The sequence below is a fragment of the Embiotoca jacksoni genome, unplaced genomic scaffold (genome assembly GCF_022577435.1).
Source record: "Embiotoca jacksoni isolate LCO1_2020_lvr unplaced genomic scaffold, fEmbJac1.0.p SCAF_16, whole genome shotgun sequence".
Taxonomy (NCBI): Eukaryota; Metazoa; Chordata; class Actinopteri; family Embiotocidae; genus Embiotoca; species Embiotoca jacksoni.
In genome coordinates, this window is record NW_027185296.1 from 4828169 (window position 1) to 4844199 (window position 16031).

The 16031-nt window shown below is 42.6% G+C and overlaps 1 protein-coding gene and 1 long non-coding RNA gene across 2 annotated transcripts in view; both read right to left on the minus strand.

The window, feature by feature from the left end:
• LOC138198770 (uncharacterized) overlaps positions 1-6518 on the minus strand; it is a 38633-nt gene extending 32115 nt beyond the window's left edge. The window contains exon 1 of the long non-coding RNA XR_011178299.1: positions 6452-6518. This is a non-coding gene — a long non-coding RNA (uncharacterized lncRNA). The remainder of the gene's footprint in view (positions 1-6451) is intronic.
• Positions 6519-7130: 612 nt separating this feature from the next.
• On the minus strand, positions 7131-14497 carry LOC138198769 (C2 calcium-dependent domain-containing protein 4C). Its single transcript, XM_069150388.1, has 2 exons — positions 14389-14497; positions 7131-13502 (listed from the first exon to the last, which is right to left on the minus strand). Exon 2 carries the CDS (start codon positions 13452-13454, stop codon positions 12210-12212), a length of 1245 nt encoding a protein of 414 aa, XP_069006489.1. The 5' UTR covers positions 13455-13502; positions 14389-14497; the 3' UTR covers positions 7131-12209.
• Between the last annotated feature and the right edge of the window lie 1534 nt (positions 14498-16031).

A 16031-nucleotide genomic window follows, 5' to 3' on the forward strand; every position in this document is an offset into this window, starting at 1 on the left:
ATACAGTCGTAACATGTGCCTCTTGGTGTGATCAACCCTGTTACATGTCTGACTGGTGACGAAGGACTAAACTAACCAACTCTTAGCAAAGCAACATACACTTACTGTATACTGCTGCAGTGTCTGTCAGGATATAAATTCCAGTTGAAGCACACGTTGAAATGTTTTTAGTTTTTGGAAGAACATCGGCTCTTCAACAGCCTTGTGATTTTTGGCAGGCAACAGTTAAAATTTCAACTTCACAATTCAGCTTTAGCTGATTATCATTGTCATCAGGACACATTTACATTTCTCTTGTTAAAGCCTCCTCACAACCTGACTTCCATGTTAAATACTGTTAGTATTTGCAAGTACAGTATGTCGTGTTATGATGTGAGATGTAACAGGACCCAAACGCAGGCACACAGACTCGGGTATCAGTTCAAAACACAGTCTTTATTGAAACACAGGGGTGGTACCTACAGTCCATTTCCTCCCGAGTCGGGAGGGCAACTCAACCGACTCGCACCGGGGAGGCAAAGCTGGCAGGACAGCTGGTAGGACAGCGGACAGCACCGCTGGTAGGACAGCTCAGCGGACAGCACCGCTGGTGGGACAGCTCAGCTGGCAGGACCGCTGGTGGGACAGCGGGCGGGACAGCTGGCAGGTCTGGCGGACGGACAGCAGGTAGGACAGCTGACAGGCCAGCTGGCAGGACTGGTGGACGGACAGCGGGTAGGACAGCTGACAGGAGTGTTGTCCAGTAGTGCTTACCGAGAGCACTGACCGGGTTGCAGAACGAGAGTAGGGACAGGAGCCGGAGCAGCCACAACCACAGGAACAGGGACGGGTGACGGACGGGTGACGGACGGGTGACTGGCAGAGTCTAGCAGTAACTGGCAGTGACTAGCAGGAACTCGCAGTATGGACCGACACCCGATGACTACAGGGGCGGGCAGATATAGTCTGGTGAGGTGATCAGTGGAATCAGCCACCTGCAGGTGGTGATTGGGGAGAGTGGTAGCAGCTGCTGAGACCGGTGAGGGCCGTGGCCATGGGAGGTGACAGGAGGCAAGGAGAGGAGGACAGAACACATGGGGACACAATAACAAACAGACAGGGGAATGACAGAAAACATGAGGAGAGGTGATTGGGGACAAAACAGAGGAGCAGACAGGAGGAGCAGACAGGAACCTTGACATGTAGTAAAGCATTTAAATGCTTACTGGACTCAAACAAGCCAGAAAAGAGTGTAATATTTGTATGTTAGTATTGTTGCAAAAGGTTTTCAGTATATAGACACTATAGATAGTGAAGAATTTGCAAACATTTCTCTATGCACCCAAAAGACATTTTAAAACTTCACTGCAGGTAAAGCACAAGTGTCTAAAGTTCTCGATGTTTGTTCTATTTTTTTTTAATTTTTTTATAGTTTTTAGTTTGCCAAAATGTTATTAATTAGAACTGTGCTTCTCCTGTTTTGACCTTTAACATGTCTGAAGAAGGGCTCTGAGAGATGCCTCCTCTAACAAGGAGCAGGGCAGAGCCATTACCCTGAACTCTGCTACCGTAGCATCCACAACTGTCACCAACACATCCCATCGGTAAACCCCTGGACAAAGCTCTGCCGCTTGACTGATGTGATGTGTCTAGTTACGGTTGCTAAGCTGTAATTGGACAATCAATATTTAGTAAAAGGCCATTGAGGAAGACAGACTGACCACATACCTGTGAACATACCGCTGATCACAACAAGCCAGTGTCGTGCTTCAGATCCACCAACAAGACATCTTTAATATCGGTATAGTTTAGACTTTGTGGAACAAGGGAAAAACAGCTCGACGTTTTAGAGGAAAGGTGAAATAAATCATACTTTAAGTATTTTAACAGAGCGTACAGTAATGGAGAACAATACAAACATTTGGAGTAGGTGACGTCAACAACGCGGACACTCTGTGGAACCTATAAGTGTAATTATTGTAGCTGTGCAGGAGCTAAAACTGCTAAAACAATGCGTGTGTTGACAGTTACCTCCTTTTTACTCTTTAACTGTACAGTATAAACAAATTACGCACTGTTGAGTGCACCCTCATTATGTGAGAAAACCCAACAAAACCTACACCTGAGGTTTCAGAGATCTTTCCAAAGTACTGTTGGTTTCCTGTCCAGGTAGATTAAAACCTGCCCACATTGATAAAATCACTCAGTTTCACCTCAAATAAATTTTCCATTAGAAATTCTGATTTCACTCTTCTTAATCAAACTCACTTTTGGCCACACACTTGTTTGAGTTGCGTGAGCTGCACTGACTAAGTGGGACAAAAGGCTTCCTCGTATGCAGCTGCCTACCTAGCGCCTACCAATAACCTGCGTACGAGGCATTAAGGGAACATCTGTAAATTGTAGTGGCCACCGTAAGTCTGCATTTGGGGCGCTTAGGGGACATCTGTACATTCTAGCTACAGAAAATAACCTGGGTTACACTTTCCCTTTCTAAAATGCATGAGTCTCCGCATGGACATCACACAATGCTGCACTGCTATTATTTGCCTACTGAGCCAAATAAAATATACACGGGGCTGGTAAGACGAATCAACTCATCAAGTAGACAAGTCGGGGGGAAAAAAATGCTACAATAAAACACTGACACAGCAAATACAGTAATATGTGAAACTTTAGAAAGGGAACAAGTAGAAACAAGATGTTCTTACAGTGAACATTTTGATCTTTAAAGCAGGAGGAGCACAGGTGTAAGAAATTACATTAATGTCCTGTTTTTCTGAGGCTGTGGAGCGCCACCAATATCAATATTGTTAGTTGCACCAGCAGATGATTGGTCGTCAGGTTTATACAACTGCTCATAGACCTGCTCATATACAAGGGAGTAGCTCTTTTACAACATAACACCACTGCACCAGAGGTCTGCGTGCTGTTTTATAGGAGCGTTCTGGTAGCTTTTGTCAGCTTGTGCAGCACCACCGAGAGCCTGCTGGATTACAAAAACATCACGTTTGTGACTGGATACAAACATTGCAAACACTGCAAGGACCGCTAATTCAAGATTTCACCAAATCTTTCAGGGTGAATGCGGAAACGAAAAACACAGCGTGCTACAAGGATGGAGATTTAAACAGCAATACTCAAACCCCCACTAGACACACACGAGCGTGCTAAACTTCTCTCCCTCATCTCATTCCTTTACTCGGAGAGCACTCTCCTGTGCGGTTGCCATAGTAATCCCAAAGCCAATAACAGCCCTAAACCTTTCCTCCCTCAAATCAAGGAAGCCGAGGATGAAAATTGCCCCAATCAAATTTGCCCCACAAAAGTATAGGTTTTCATTGCTGCCTCCTCATTACACCCAGAGCCTTCCACCCATTACCAGGCCCCTGAGCCTCCATTGTGTTTCCGCCATCCTCCCTCCCCTACTCAGGAGAAGACAGCATTATAAATCAATTTACAAGCTGAGAGAGACATTCGGCAGAAGATGGAAATGAACAATGGCTGATGAAGGATATTGGAAAACATTTTCTTTCCGGATGTTTGCAGTGGCAGCATCTCATGTGCAGCTGGCAAAGGAAACATAATGGCATTTTTGCGTGTGCATGCGCGTGTTGGTGATGAATTAGGTCGGCGGAAATAAGGAAAGCGTGTGACATTGTCCCTTTTGTGGCGTTCTGAATAATAAAGGCAAAGTTGTTTCAAGGTAACTCAATTCGTGAATGAGATGGTGGAGGACAAAAAAAAGTGCGTATGCTTGTGATTCTCCATGAGTCAGACTGACACCAGCTCACATGAGTGGATATGTGTGTGAGTTTGTTGTGTATCTATTGAAGTGACCGATTCTGACATTCTCACCTCATCTGACAACTAAAAATTAAAAAGCTGAGGGTATTCATCAGTGAAACTATGTTCCTGTGACCACAGAGACATGCTGCCAACTTTCCAACCTGCTGTATGTTTGACAAAAAGGGTCTGTTTAAAAGGATTACTCATTCATTTTAGCAATAGCACCAATACAAATACACTAATAGCACTAGGGTTGGCAATGTGTGTCAGACCAGTTACACGACATTGTGTGACCCATCAGTCTGTGAATGTGAGTTTCAGCTGACCTACCACTTTAAACATCTGCTGTCACAGACTTTTCCCGCAGTATTAACACAGTGTCACAACTTAAAATGTTATAAAAGTCCCTCTGACTTCATATCAAGCTCTGGGATGCAACCTGAGTCTACAAATCCACTTTTAAGACACTCAGACTTTGGAGTAAAACATCATCCACTGATGAAGATCTTGTCCTGCTCATCCTGACTAGACAAAAAGAAGAGGAGGTTTTGGTACACTATCCAAACCATTTTAGCTTGTGGGATAAACAAAATTTGAATGCCCAGTGGTGCATGAGTTGTGGGACATATTTCACACAACTATCAAAAAGAGTGGCCTCTTCATACAGGTACTACGGTGACACCATGTTGCGTAACAAAATAAAAGTACGCAATGAATTGTGTTATCCTTTCAGACCTGAGAAAAGGATATGTATCTGTTTTTTTCTTGTACAAAGACAACTTTATCTGCTTGTCACAATAAAGCAGGTTAATCTAGCATGAAACCAACACAGAATATGCCGCCATAAACCAAGCCAATAAGGTTTAATGGCAGTACATCATACCCTGTCATTCAACTTCCAGCATTTGTCCCAGCAAATGGACATTTCACTGTTCTGTTCACATCTAGACCACATTGGACCTGGTCCACATTTAATACCACAACACTTAGGTAGGCTTGAACAGTATAATGCAGTGAAATTTAGCTTCTTATATGATTTCTCAATCAGACTGAGTTTCACAAGTCAGAAATTGGATTTCACCGAATTTGTTTGCCTCCCTGGGATAATTGAATCCCCATTTGTCTTATTTATTTATTTATTTTCTAAAAGAATTATTTTGTATCTATCGTATTCCTTTTTTTATCTTATACGTATTTATAAACTTTTTCATATTGTGTGGACTTTTGTTTCTCTTTGCTGCTGTGTCGACCGAATTTCCCCACTGTGGGATTAATAAAGTCAAAAAATTAAATCTAAAATCCAATCAAAAAATATAGTGGTTTTAGATCTGATGTGGCCCAGATGTGAAAAGAGCAGTGAAATGTCCCTTTGCTTCCTTTTCACAAATAGAGTATAGTTTTAGAAATCAGAAACTGTGTTTTACAGACTCTTTAACCTCTACAAATATCATGGTTTTAGATCTGAATGAGGTCTATTGTCAGCTATGTGCGACAAAAGCTGTGGAATGTCCCTTTGCTGCATTTTCACTAATCGAGAAAAGGTTCCACAAATTCTAAAGTGTCTTCCAGACAGACTTCCGGCTTAATCTGAAATGTCTGATCCGTTTTTACAGCATTAAGAGGTGCAAAAAACAGAGACTCGGTAGCTCAGACCTGAGAAGCAACTTTCCCCTGAAGTGCCGAATCAGCAGCTGTAACTCGGAAGCTCACTTCAGCGTCGCCATGAAACATTAACCATGTCAAACTAATAGATTATCTGCTTTACCAGATGGTCGATGAGCTTCGCCGCGTCCCAGCATGGAGCAGGTCACGGTGGAAGGAAAGTAAAGTCTTTCCTGACTGAACTTCAACTGTAACCCTTTAATCCACTGAGGAGGAAGGCTGGACATTTTTATCTGTCATCACAACTTCATCGCGTTTCAACAATGCCACTGTCTCCCGTAGCTATTAAGGAATTGTATGAGGCTGTGTTTCCTTGAAACTTGGAAACCTTTCATCGAGCTATACATTTCTAGACAGGCAGTGACTGATGTTGGCCACAAAAACAAATGTCAATTTTGTTTATTATAGAGTTAAACCTTTTTTATTTTGCCGTTCCAGTTGTTATTCTGTCACATCACTGTGAAAGATTTCTCATTAAAAGATTAGGAAGACCTGCGTTCAAGTGTCCTTTTATAGGCCTACTCCAATCAATGTTAACATATTATTATTATTCTACTCCATTATATTGTTTTCATCATTTTAACTGTGGTTTTAGTAAGACTTATTATTCTTAATGCTTTTTCTGCCCTTTTTTCTTGTTCATATTCAGCTCCTCTGCTGCAGGTTGAAGTATTTAAGCAACTATTGGATAACCTGCTGTGAAATTAAGAAATGCATGGTCCTCAGAGGATGAATCCTTCTCATGTTGGTGATTGGTGACCTTGCTGACCTTTTTTTTCAACGTGAGTTTGCTGTTATCCACAATGTTAATAGTGAATATAATGAACTTAAAGACAGATCAACTTTTCATAGAGTTGTAGGAAACTGCAGATCTGAGTGATAACTTACTTTAGGTTCGACACAACAAGCGACCACTTGGACATCTGAGGTCCTATTGATATAAAAGTATTGCTTATTGCAGCTTTCAAGTGGCTTTTAAAGAAAGAAATACGTTTGCAGAGGAATAGAAATGTGACACTACCAGAACTTATTTGTGATGTGCGCAGCAGATCTTCTCGTCTCCAGCCGCCTCCCACGCACTTTCTCTCCAAACAGGCGGCTCCATGACTGACTCCTCCCTAGGGTGAATGGAGAGTGCACAGTGTTTTTACTCTGCCAATTACAGACAGCATGGCACAGTTGAGATGCTTAATGTCTGTCCTTGTGTATGCTGTTCATGCATTGGAGAAGAGGGACGGTTTGAGATGGAGAGGAGGCCGGAAATCACTGCTGGATGTTGTTTTTTTTAGAAGGAGAACGTTATTAATGAGCCTTGGGCTTAGTCTGAGGAGCAGGAGTGTCACATTACTGGGGTGAATGAAGTAATTAGAAAGGATCGAGTAGCTAGAGATGACAGGTGCTGGAGATGTCCTCCTCACTTAAAATGTTGAGAATTAAGTCAAAGTCAGAGCCTAGAGGGCCATGCGAATGTTTTCATCCTCTCTTATTCATGTTTTGCAGATTAATTGTTTGTAATCTAGAAGAACACAGAAATGCACCTGATCTCTAAACAACTATTGAGGTTGGGCTGGGATAAAAGTTTTTACACACACAAGAGGCAGAGTCTATATAATGGGGTGTAATTAGATATATTCAGATCAACATAAATTAGTGCTGGAATAAATTGTAAATCAATAACAACACGACCAGAGATTCCGTTGAAATGTACCTTTAATTGAAGTATTTCACACCCATAAACACGGTAAATAGAGAGCAGCTGTCGGTGGTTGAAGCTCCACAGTAGGAAGGTATCTATGTACAGCCCAGAAAACACAACGAGAACAGCAAACGCACAAGGAAACCAGCTTCCACTGTTTATCTAGAGAACTTAAAGAGTGTCAAGTAACGGACCGGCACTTTTCAGCTTCATTTTTCAGAGCGAACCTGTCGAGACAGGAAGACTTGAGAAACACCAGCATATATACAATATATTTAAAAACAAATCTTAACAAATTAAATGTGAATAAAGTCAATGTAAAATACAATATCCAACTACTACCTCTCACTGTCTGTCTCTCTCTCTCACTCACTCACTCACACACACGCAAACACACACACACACACACACACACACACACACACACACACACACACACACACACACACACAGTAGTATTAATGCTTTCCTCTGTTCCCATTTTTTATGTTATCAGTCAAGCCTCTCTGCCCTGTATTTAATTAAACAGCTATTGAGTGCAGAAATATACAGAGTGATTTCCTCCTCAGCAGCAGGCTGGATAACAGGAAAGTTAAATTGCAGTAAGTTAATTCAGGCAATTCCTCTGTAGATCAAATAAAGGTTCGTATTCAAAATGTCCAACCCTGTTTTTAGCCGCACAAGCGCAGCGACTCTTTCAACACTCTGGTCAGGAGTGAAATATGCTGACAGCTACTGACTAAAAACTGTCATAATATCTGGCAGGTGACTGCCGATCACTTATTTTACTACACATCACAAACGGGTAAAAACGTTCTCTTATCCAATAGTTAATTTATGACATCAGATCATACTTAAAGAAATAGTTTCACTCTACTGGTCGCACATAATTCCACTGATGTCAAACCATTCTGTTGAAATAAAATCCTGTCGGCCAGGAGTCACACCGAACCTCGGTACAAAACACATCCGCTCAGATTTAGTCCTGAAGTACCTGCTGTACAGAAGATCAACCCTTTTTGTTATTTTTAGGTAACAACATGACATTACCCCGGCAACATCTTTTATTTCCTTTGTGGCTTTGCCGGGTTGTCTTGTCTTTTCTGAAAGAAGGGGGAAAAAATTAGCAAACCAATTAAATAAATCCCTTTGTTATGGTAGAAAAAAAAATGATGCGACTTTTTAACTAATGAAAACATTCGGCAATAAGAAGCTAGATGTGGGTTTCTTCAATATTTTTTTGCTTATTCTGGTAAGAAAAAGGAAGTCAAAGAAATTGTAAAAATGGTGTTAATTAGTTAAGACTAAAAACATTAGCTGTTATTTTCCTTTGAGGATTTCTTTTAGCTACATTTTTGCCGATAGGTTTCTGCTCAGACACGAGGCACTTTTCACCATGCAGAAGATGACCTCGTGACGAGGCCACAGTTTGACTAAGGATAGCATAGTCAGATGACTCCACCGTTTTTTCCACTTGCAACTGAATCCTATTAAATGACGAGCCACGTGAAAACAGTCTAAACAATTAGTAATAAAGCTAGGATGCAGAACACATCTCCCATCTGTTAGTTGCATTAAAATAAACGTGCGTCTGCAGCAAATCCTCATCTAGAATCAGAGAACAAGGAAACCGACAACTGCACAATAAGAATCCACTGAAATTTGGTACTGACGCTACTGAAGTATTGTAGTCATGCTATAGAAGGAGCCTCAGAAAGGGTTTGGGAACACCAGGGTTGAGGACCGTCGAGGAAGTTTGAGTAAGAAATACATTACGAGCAGGCACTGAATGCAGCAGGGATTACAACAGATCACCGACATTCACACCATAGCAGAGCCACTGGATATAAAGTACATAGAGCACATCAATAGCGGTGCTACAAGTGAGCTACAAACACCAGGTGAGAGTAATCCTCGTGGAATTAAACCGCAGCGTCGGGGCGGCGTGTAAGAAACCTCAGTAATTTGCATCACTGATGTCTCTGACTTCTTTTCTCTCCCTGAAGTCGCTCTCCTCCGCCGAGCACTCGGGGCTGCAATCACATGCAATTTCTTGTAATTCCTCAGAAGGACAGCAGATTACAGCGAAAGAGGAGAGGCCTGCTGTTTAAAGCGCATAACATCGTTTCCCTCGCCACCTTGTTTTTTTTTAATATCGCTCTCTTCGCCTCCCCCCGGGCTTCTCGTCACCACTTCTCTCTGGCTGGTGCATAATTAGCATTTCACTGACAAAATGTAGAACCTACTACAGATGTAAGTATATACAGTACAAATCCAACATACGTCTCAGGTCATTTCAAACCGTTTTACAAAATACCACGTCGTACATAGAAAACCAACAACTCTGAACGAAATCATGCTGATCAAAACACACACACACACACTCTTTATCTCACGCTCACACACATCGTAAGGCTTTAGGGCTTCATAAAACTTTGAGCACATCATGCAGACACCAGAGCCATGTTCATGCCGTGCAGCTGGTACTCAGTGTGACACCAGTGCTCTAATCTCTTCATAAGACACTTAGTACATTAACATGCACACAACAGTTTGTCTGCTGCCAGTATTGTGACTAAGGCAACAGCCATGTTGCATAAATTGACTGTTAGGTTCTGTTTACATGGACTGATATCAGAAATGTTACTTTTAATAACCTCGGTTCTTGTCCCACTGCAGTTAAATAAGCAGTTAGGGCACTTAACTGAGTGTAGAGCTCATTTCTGTTAAAATTACAGTTAAATGATATCCTTAAAAAAAAAAAAACATTGAAGAGAGGGATTTGACATGTTTGGCTGAAGCATCGGAGCAATTGGACTTTTCTGTTGAGATCTGGTGGAAACAAGTGATCCCGAGGGACGTGAGTGAAGCAGAGCGTGCATTAATCTTAATCGATCGTTTGAGTGGCTGTGTTGTTGTTGAGAATCTGTGGAGAATAAAGGTATCACCAGCCGATCTGAGTGCAGACATTAGGACGTTGGTGTGCCTATTTGGCGAGAGCCTGTTGCTTAGTTGCACAAGATTTAATCAAGGTGCCCACACTGGATGAGGCATGACGACAAGCTGCAGTCGCACACGGCACCTTCACGAGGCTGAAGAGATTTTCATCAGCCAAATAAATATGTATATCAAGCATATGAAGGACGGAGCATTTTCCTCCTTGTTGCTTCACATTCATTAACTCGGCACTGGGATCCGTGCTGTTAAAGACGTAACTGGAGGCAAGTGAGGATATTAAAATCCGAAATGTACCCGACACTGCATGAAGTCAAATTTTATGAAGTAATTTCTGTCTATAATTGAGTTCTATAAACCTTTTTAAATGAAGAAATCTGCACGTGCAAAAATAATATTTTAACTTGTTACCGGAGATACAGATGTTTTACGGTTGTCCTAAAAATGAGCGTCTAATTGTTGCACCACAATACAGATGAAAACTTGTTTCACTACTTTACCCGAAAAGTACGTTGATTTGTCCTGGGAACAGGCTCAAATATTCTGACCGAACAAGCAGATTTTTAACAAGAAAATCAGATTTTTAACAAATGAATTAAATTTAAAGGTACCCTGTGGATGTTTGGACCTCGTGTCGTTGTTGTTTTTACGAGTCGGTCCATGTTTTGTTTATATTGTTCAAGCTTATTCAACATTTCGCATGTGGTTTCACTCGACAGTTAGTGGCGGTTACGCACCAACAAACTTAATAATATGTCAAAAAGGCATTGATTAAGTAGCTTGGTCATACAGGATTCTGGTCACGCTCCATTGGATTGTTTCCAGTCGTTGCAGCCTAATGAGTGGCTACGTTGGGTTAATTTTGAAACTATTGGAGGAGCCTTTAACCAATCAGCATTGACCAACATGTGACATATGTTGTGCTCACCAAGCTGTAAACTCTACTACTCCAAAGTGAGCAGAGTGCAACGCCACATCGGTAAACGACCATCGCTTCAATTCCTCGATATTTGCTCGGTTTGCTACAACTGTTCGTAATGCTTCATCTAGTTCTACCATCGTGGTCGGGCCAACAATTCAAAACAAGCACTTGACTTCATCGTCATCGCACTTAGCCAAACCTGCTGGTCGCTGATTGGTCTGCCCTGCAAAGTGGCTGAGCAAACCTTCATGCAAACAGGGTTTCCAGACTAAAAATCACTGCGAAGACTGAAGCTTTGACCAACAGGTGAGCGAAAGCAGGTTAATTTACGATGAATAGTTCTAAACCTCAAAAATAACACAGGGGGAATTTGGTGAGTAATACTCAACAAAAAGTAGTTGCTTTACAAGAAAACTCCACAGGGCAACTTTAAGCACAAAATTACAGACAGAAACTTTGCTTCAGGACATAATCTGTATGTTCTGTTGTCTATCATCCTCAATCAGATCGATCATAGACTTTAGTCTTATTTAATCAATCATATTATAATTGTATTTTGGATGTGCATGTAAATGTGGCTGCTCTGCCCTCCCCTGCAGGAGCTGGGCCATGGCAACTGGGATCAAAAGGTCTTTTGCACATCAGGATGTAGTGCCACTTCAAAGCTCACACTGATTCACAAAAGCTTCTCTGTGCACAACACACGGTGCGGCTGATGCAGAATCACATCCTGCGCTGCTGTGGATTTCTGTCGCATTACAATAATAAAACCACGCTGTGCACGTGAGAACGCGGGGACAGACTGAAGCACAGATGTCGTCCGAACTTTGGACGACATCTGCTGGGAGGAAACCTTTCATCTGTCAGAGTCATCTGTTGCTTGCGAGCCCAGCTTGGTTTAATGAGCATTCGTTATTGGGGGAAGGAGCCAGGCAAACCTTTACCACCATAAATCCTTCATCTGTCCACGTTGATCGGGAGATTGATTGGAGCTCGGTGTATCTTCAGATTCCAAATTAAAGCCTCTCCTCCTTCGAGGAGTCGGTTTTGCCTCTTCACTCTCCTCTCTTTTAATCTTTATATTCACTGTTTTTGGTGCTTGGCATAAATAGAGCAGATTGTACAGAAAACCGTGCAAACATCTAATTTAAGTTTTGTTCAGTATCCTTGTTTTTTTGCCTCCTTTGACCTGCAGGTTCTGCGGCTCTAAACCCCAGCGAGCAGCTTTGTCAGAGGCAGCTCTCGTTCTCCAAGCAGGCTGTCCCTCTTCAGGCTGGTGCCTTTGTTAACCACTTTAAACTTCACCAAGAGCTTCTTCACCTGGATCGAGCTTATGGAGTCGAAGAAGAAGTCCTCGTTGAAGACGGGATTGCGGCTGTTCTTGATGATGTTGCTCCTTTGCTTCTGCAGCTTTCCAGGGTTCAGGTAGACGGACACGCAGCAGTTGATACTCTTGATGTCGAAGTGCTTGTCGTAAAGGCTTTCCGCCGCTAAGACGCGGATGAGCAGGCGGGAGGTGCTGGAGTCGTAGTTGGCGCTGATCCTCACCGAGCCACCTTTGTGCAGGTTGATGGTGTGCTGTCGATGGAGCCCGTGGTCGGACGCCCCGGCTCCGCCGTGAAGGGAGGGGACGTGGAGTCGTCGCTGGATGTTGGGGCTGGGCTCGGCCGAGCTGCACTCGTCGGTGGAGAGGGAGCTGTGGCGAGCGAACGACCGCTTGGCTTTCACGACCTTGGCCTGTGTCTCGTGTGTGAAGATCTTGAGCAGGGATGCAGAGCGGGAAAGCAGAGGAGAACTGAAGGGGGAGGACTCGGCAGAGGAGCAGGTGTCACTTTCTCCACCGCTGAAGTATCTGTAAGGATTCATGTCAGCTGGGTTCAGATGGTTTCCTGTTTCGCCACTTTTGCACGGAGTCTTCCTTTGCGCGTTTGGGGAAGTGATGGGACTGGTGAGCTCGCAGTGGAACAGCGACTCTTTACGGCGAGTGTGGGGGCTTTCCTTCAAGGTCGCGAAACCATAAGATGTCTGAGTCTTGGGAACGTAGGGCAGGGACATTGCAGTCTGCGACTGGGGGTCTGCGTTGGTGTCTCCGGCCACGACATCATCAGCGCTCTCTATCTGAATGATGTGGCGGTTTGCTGCTCTCAACAAGTTCTTTGTGTCCCCTGCAATCTTGGCTACCAGACGTGGGCTTCTCGGGCTGCTAATCTTCTTCCCACTGCCGATTGTTTGCTCGGACGTACACGGCTGCAGCCCCTCTTTGGGCTTTACATGAGGAATCTCGGGTTCTGCCGGGCAGCTGACCAGCTTTGGAGGAATGAAAAAGTCGGGGATCTTGTCTGGAGTGAGGACGTTGCTGTATGTCGGGGTGACACCTTTCTTGTCTCCGTTCTCCCCCTGTCGCAGCACACTGGTCTCCACCGACCCGCGGATCTTATCCAGAACCCACATGGCCCCACCAGACAGTGGGGTGTGTGGAGAAGGTGCAGTCTGGTGTGTCTGCAATTAATAACAGGTGGTAAGGGAGGGGAGGAGGGTAAATGATCAGAGGAGTCACTCCAGCAGGGAGAAGGAGGATAAAAATACCAACCGAGTGCTGAAACGCAGTCTGTGATTAAACCGTAATTTACAGGATTAAGGCTGAGTAAACAGGAAATATTACAGTTTATCTTTGCTTAATTTGTAGATTTATTGTCTGCAGATGCAAAAAGGCAAAGTTTCACTAAACAGATGCACTTCAGCTTGAAAAAGGCTTTCTTTGATTCATGTAACATTGATTCATTAGTCAACAATGAGAAATCTTTGAACTGGCAAAAGATAATAAATCAAATAGTGTTAAACTACATGAAGTTTACATCGAATAAAATAGAGCTATTTAGTGTTTTAAGACATCAGAGGAGCTTCGTTGACTCGTGTAAACACGGAGCCAACCTGAGAATAGAACAACAAAGACTTTTATACTTTCTTTCCACTCTTCATCTTTAAAGGAGCTAAATTTAAAATCGCATTGTTGATTTTACTATTTGTGCCTTCTATTGATTTAACTGAAAACTGTGTATTTGCAGATTAAGCAAATCGGATTTCATTTAAGGTTTTAGTTTTAATAACGCGATTGTAAATATTGTAAAAAAAATAATTGTCGCAGTGGATTTTTGACACAAATGTGGAAAAGATTATTTAACAACTGATTATGTTTCTGCTTCTTAAGAGGAACTCAATTTTAAGAGAAAAAGTTACAAACGAAAATTCAGTTCAACAGGTGCAAAAATCTTTCCTCCCTTTGCGCACCACTCCGTTTCCAAAATGTTAGGTCGCCTTAAAACCTTGGAAAACAAACGGCTCCTATCTATGCTCTACAAAACAAAATCATGAATAATATACTTACAGCACTACAGAAACGGACTCTCCCTCTTTAGACACTCCTTTGCATTTGCTCCGTCAGTAAATAGGTGTTCTCCCTGGGTAAGGCTGTGCGCTCCGCGGCGCTACTCTGCGCCCTCAGACGGTCTCAGCTCCGGAGCGTCTGTCGTGCGTTTTATAGGCGACATAGAGCTGCAGCTGGCCAATAAGATCAAACTGTGCGTTTCCCAGCAGAACCAGCTGGAGACACACTGGTTGCATCTGAAAGGCAGAGGACTCTTACAGGTTGTTTCCCCAGCAGTCACCGTTGCATGAAAACCATGATCTGTTATGTGAATACTTGAGCTGTTATCAGTAAAAGCACAGTTTTTCCGTATGGGTCTCGATAATTACAGGCATTACAGTCAGTTGTACCTGGTCTATCTCTCCTCACGACAAAAAAGGTTTTTTTTTAATTTTCACTCAATTGCATCACAAACCAAGCTCATGAAAATCTTTCAAATCTGAGAGATACGTGACACTTTGCCAGCTCAAGCCCCATTCAAAGGGCCAGGTTTTGTTTTTTGCACGTAGCACTGAGCTTTTGAGTGACAGTAAATAATTGTATTTAAGACTGATCCTATATTTGACCAGAAAAAGCTAATGCCGCTGAGCAGACATTACAATATGGAGCACATGCAACTGTCCAGTTCACTTTAAAAGCAGCATTTTTTTTTTTTTTTTTTTCCTGTCTGTCTGCATCAAGTTTAAACTGACCATTTGGTTTCCCTGGAAACTTTGCTCTGGCAATAAATATACATTTGTCTAAAAGAGGATGGGCCCCACTGATTTCATTATGTGCAGGATAAAAGGCACTTTATGTTTTCAGATTGCCTGGTTTTGAGTCAAGTGCCTGCTGAGGAATGAGATAAGCATGCTTTAATAGAGATCAGTATGTATAACTCTGCATCGATTTCACAGGGAGGAACATAGAAATGTGCAGATTTCAGCTGCTGAGAGTATCAGTGTCTGTTGACAGTGACAGCAGCTTTACAAACAAGTCATCAATTGTGAATAGACCTGGAATAGGTGTCAGCTCTGCCTGTCTCTGCCTCACTGATGGAAAATGAGCTTTATTGTTTTGGATCGTGTTGTCACAGGTAATTGTGAGCTCACGCAGCAAATCAGGTAGAGCTTTATAGTGAATGAGCTGCTGGATGTAACTTATATTTAAATGTCAGCCCCTGTTAAAGCCCATCTAATCTTGTTAGTGTCAAGTCTTAAGTATTTCTCAATAAAAAGGCAGAAGAAACTGGAATAACTGCCTCGTATGTCTGTCTGTCAAACAACTAAAGTGCAGTTTACATCTATCCAGACTCAAATGTAGTAAAGACTTTGTTCGAATTTATGTTATTCTGTTGTATGTCGACTGTTTTAGTGTCTTTCATTGAATGAAATGAATGAGTCAAACTCCGTATACGTGTTCACATTGGCCGATACAGCTGTTCGAATGTAGACGATTCTTCAAATATGCACATTGCCGCAAAGAAGCTACAAACTCTAAAAAGTGGCTGCTACACACACATCTTTCAAGGTTTACAGGGACTTTAAAGTTTCTGTGTAGGATTTACGGGGGATCTATTGGCAGAAATAGAATATAATGTTAATAATTGTGTTTTCATTTGTATC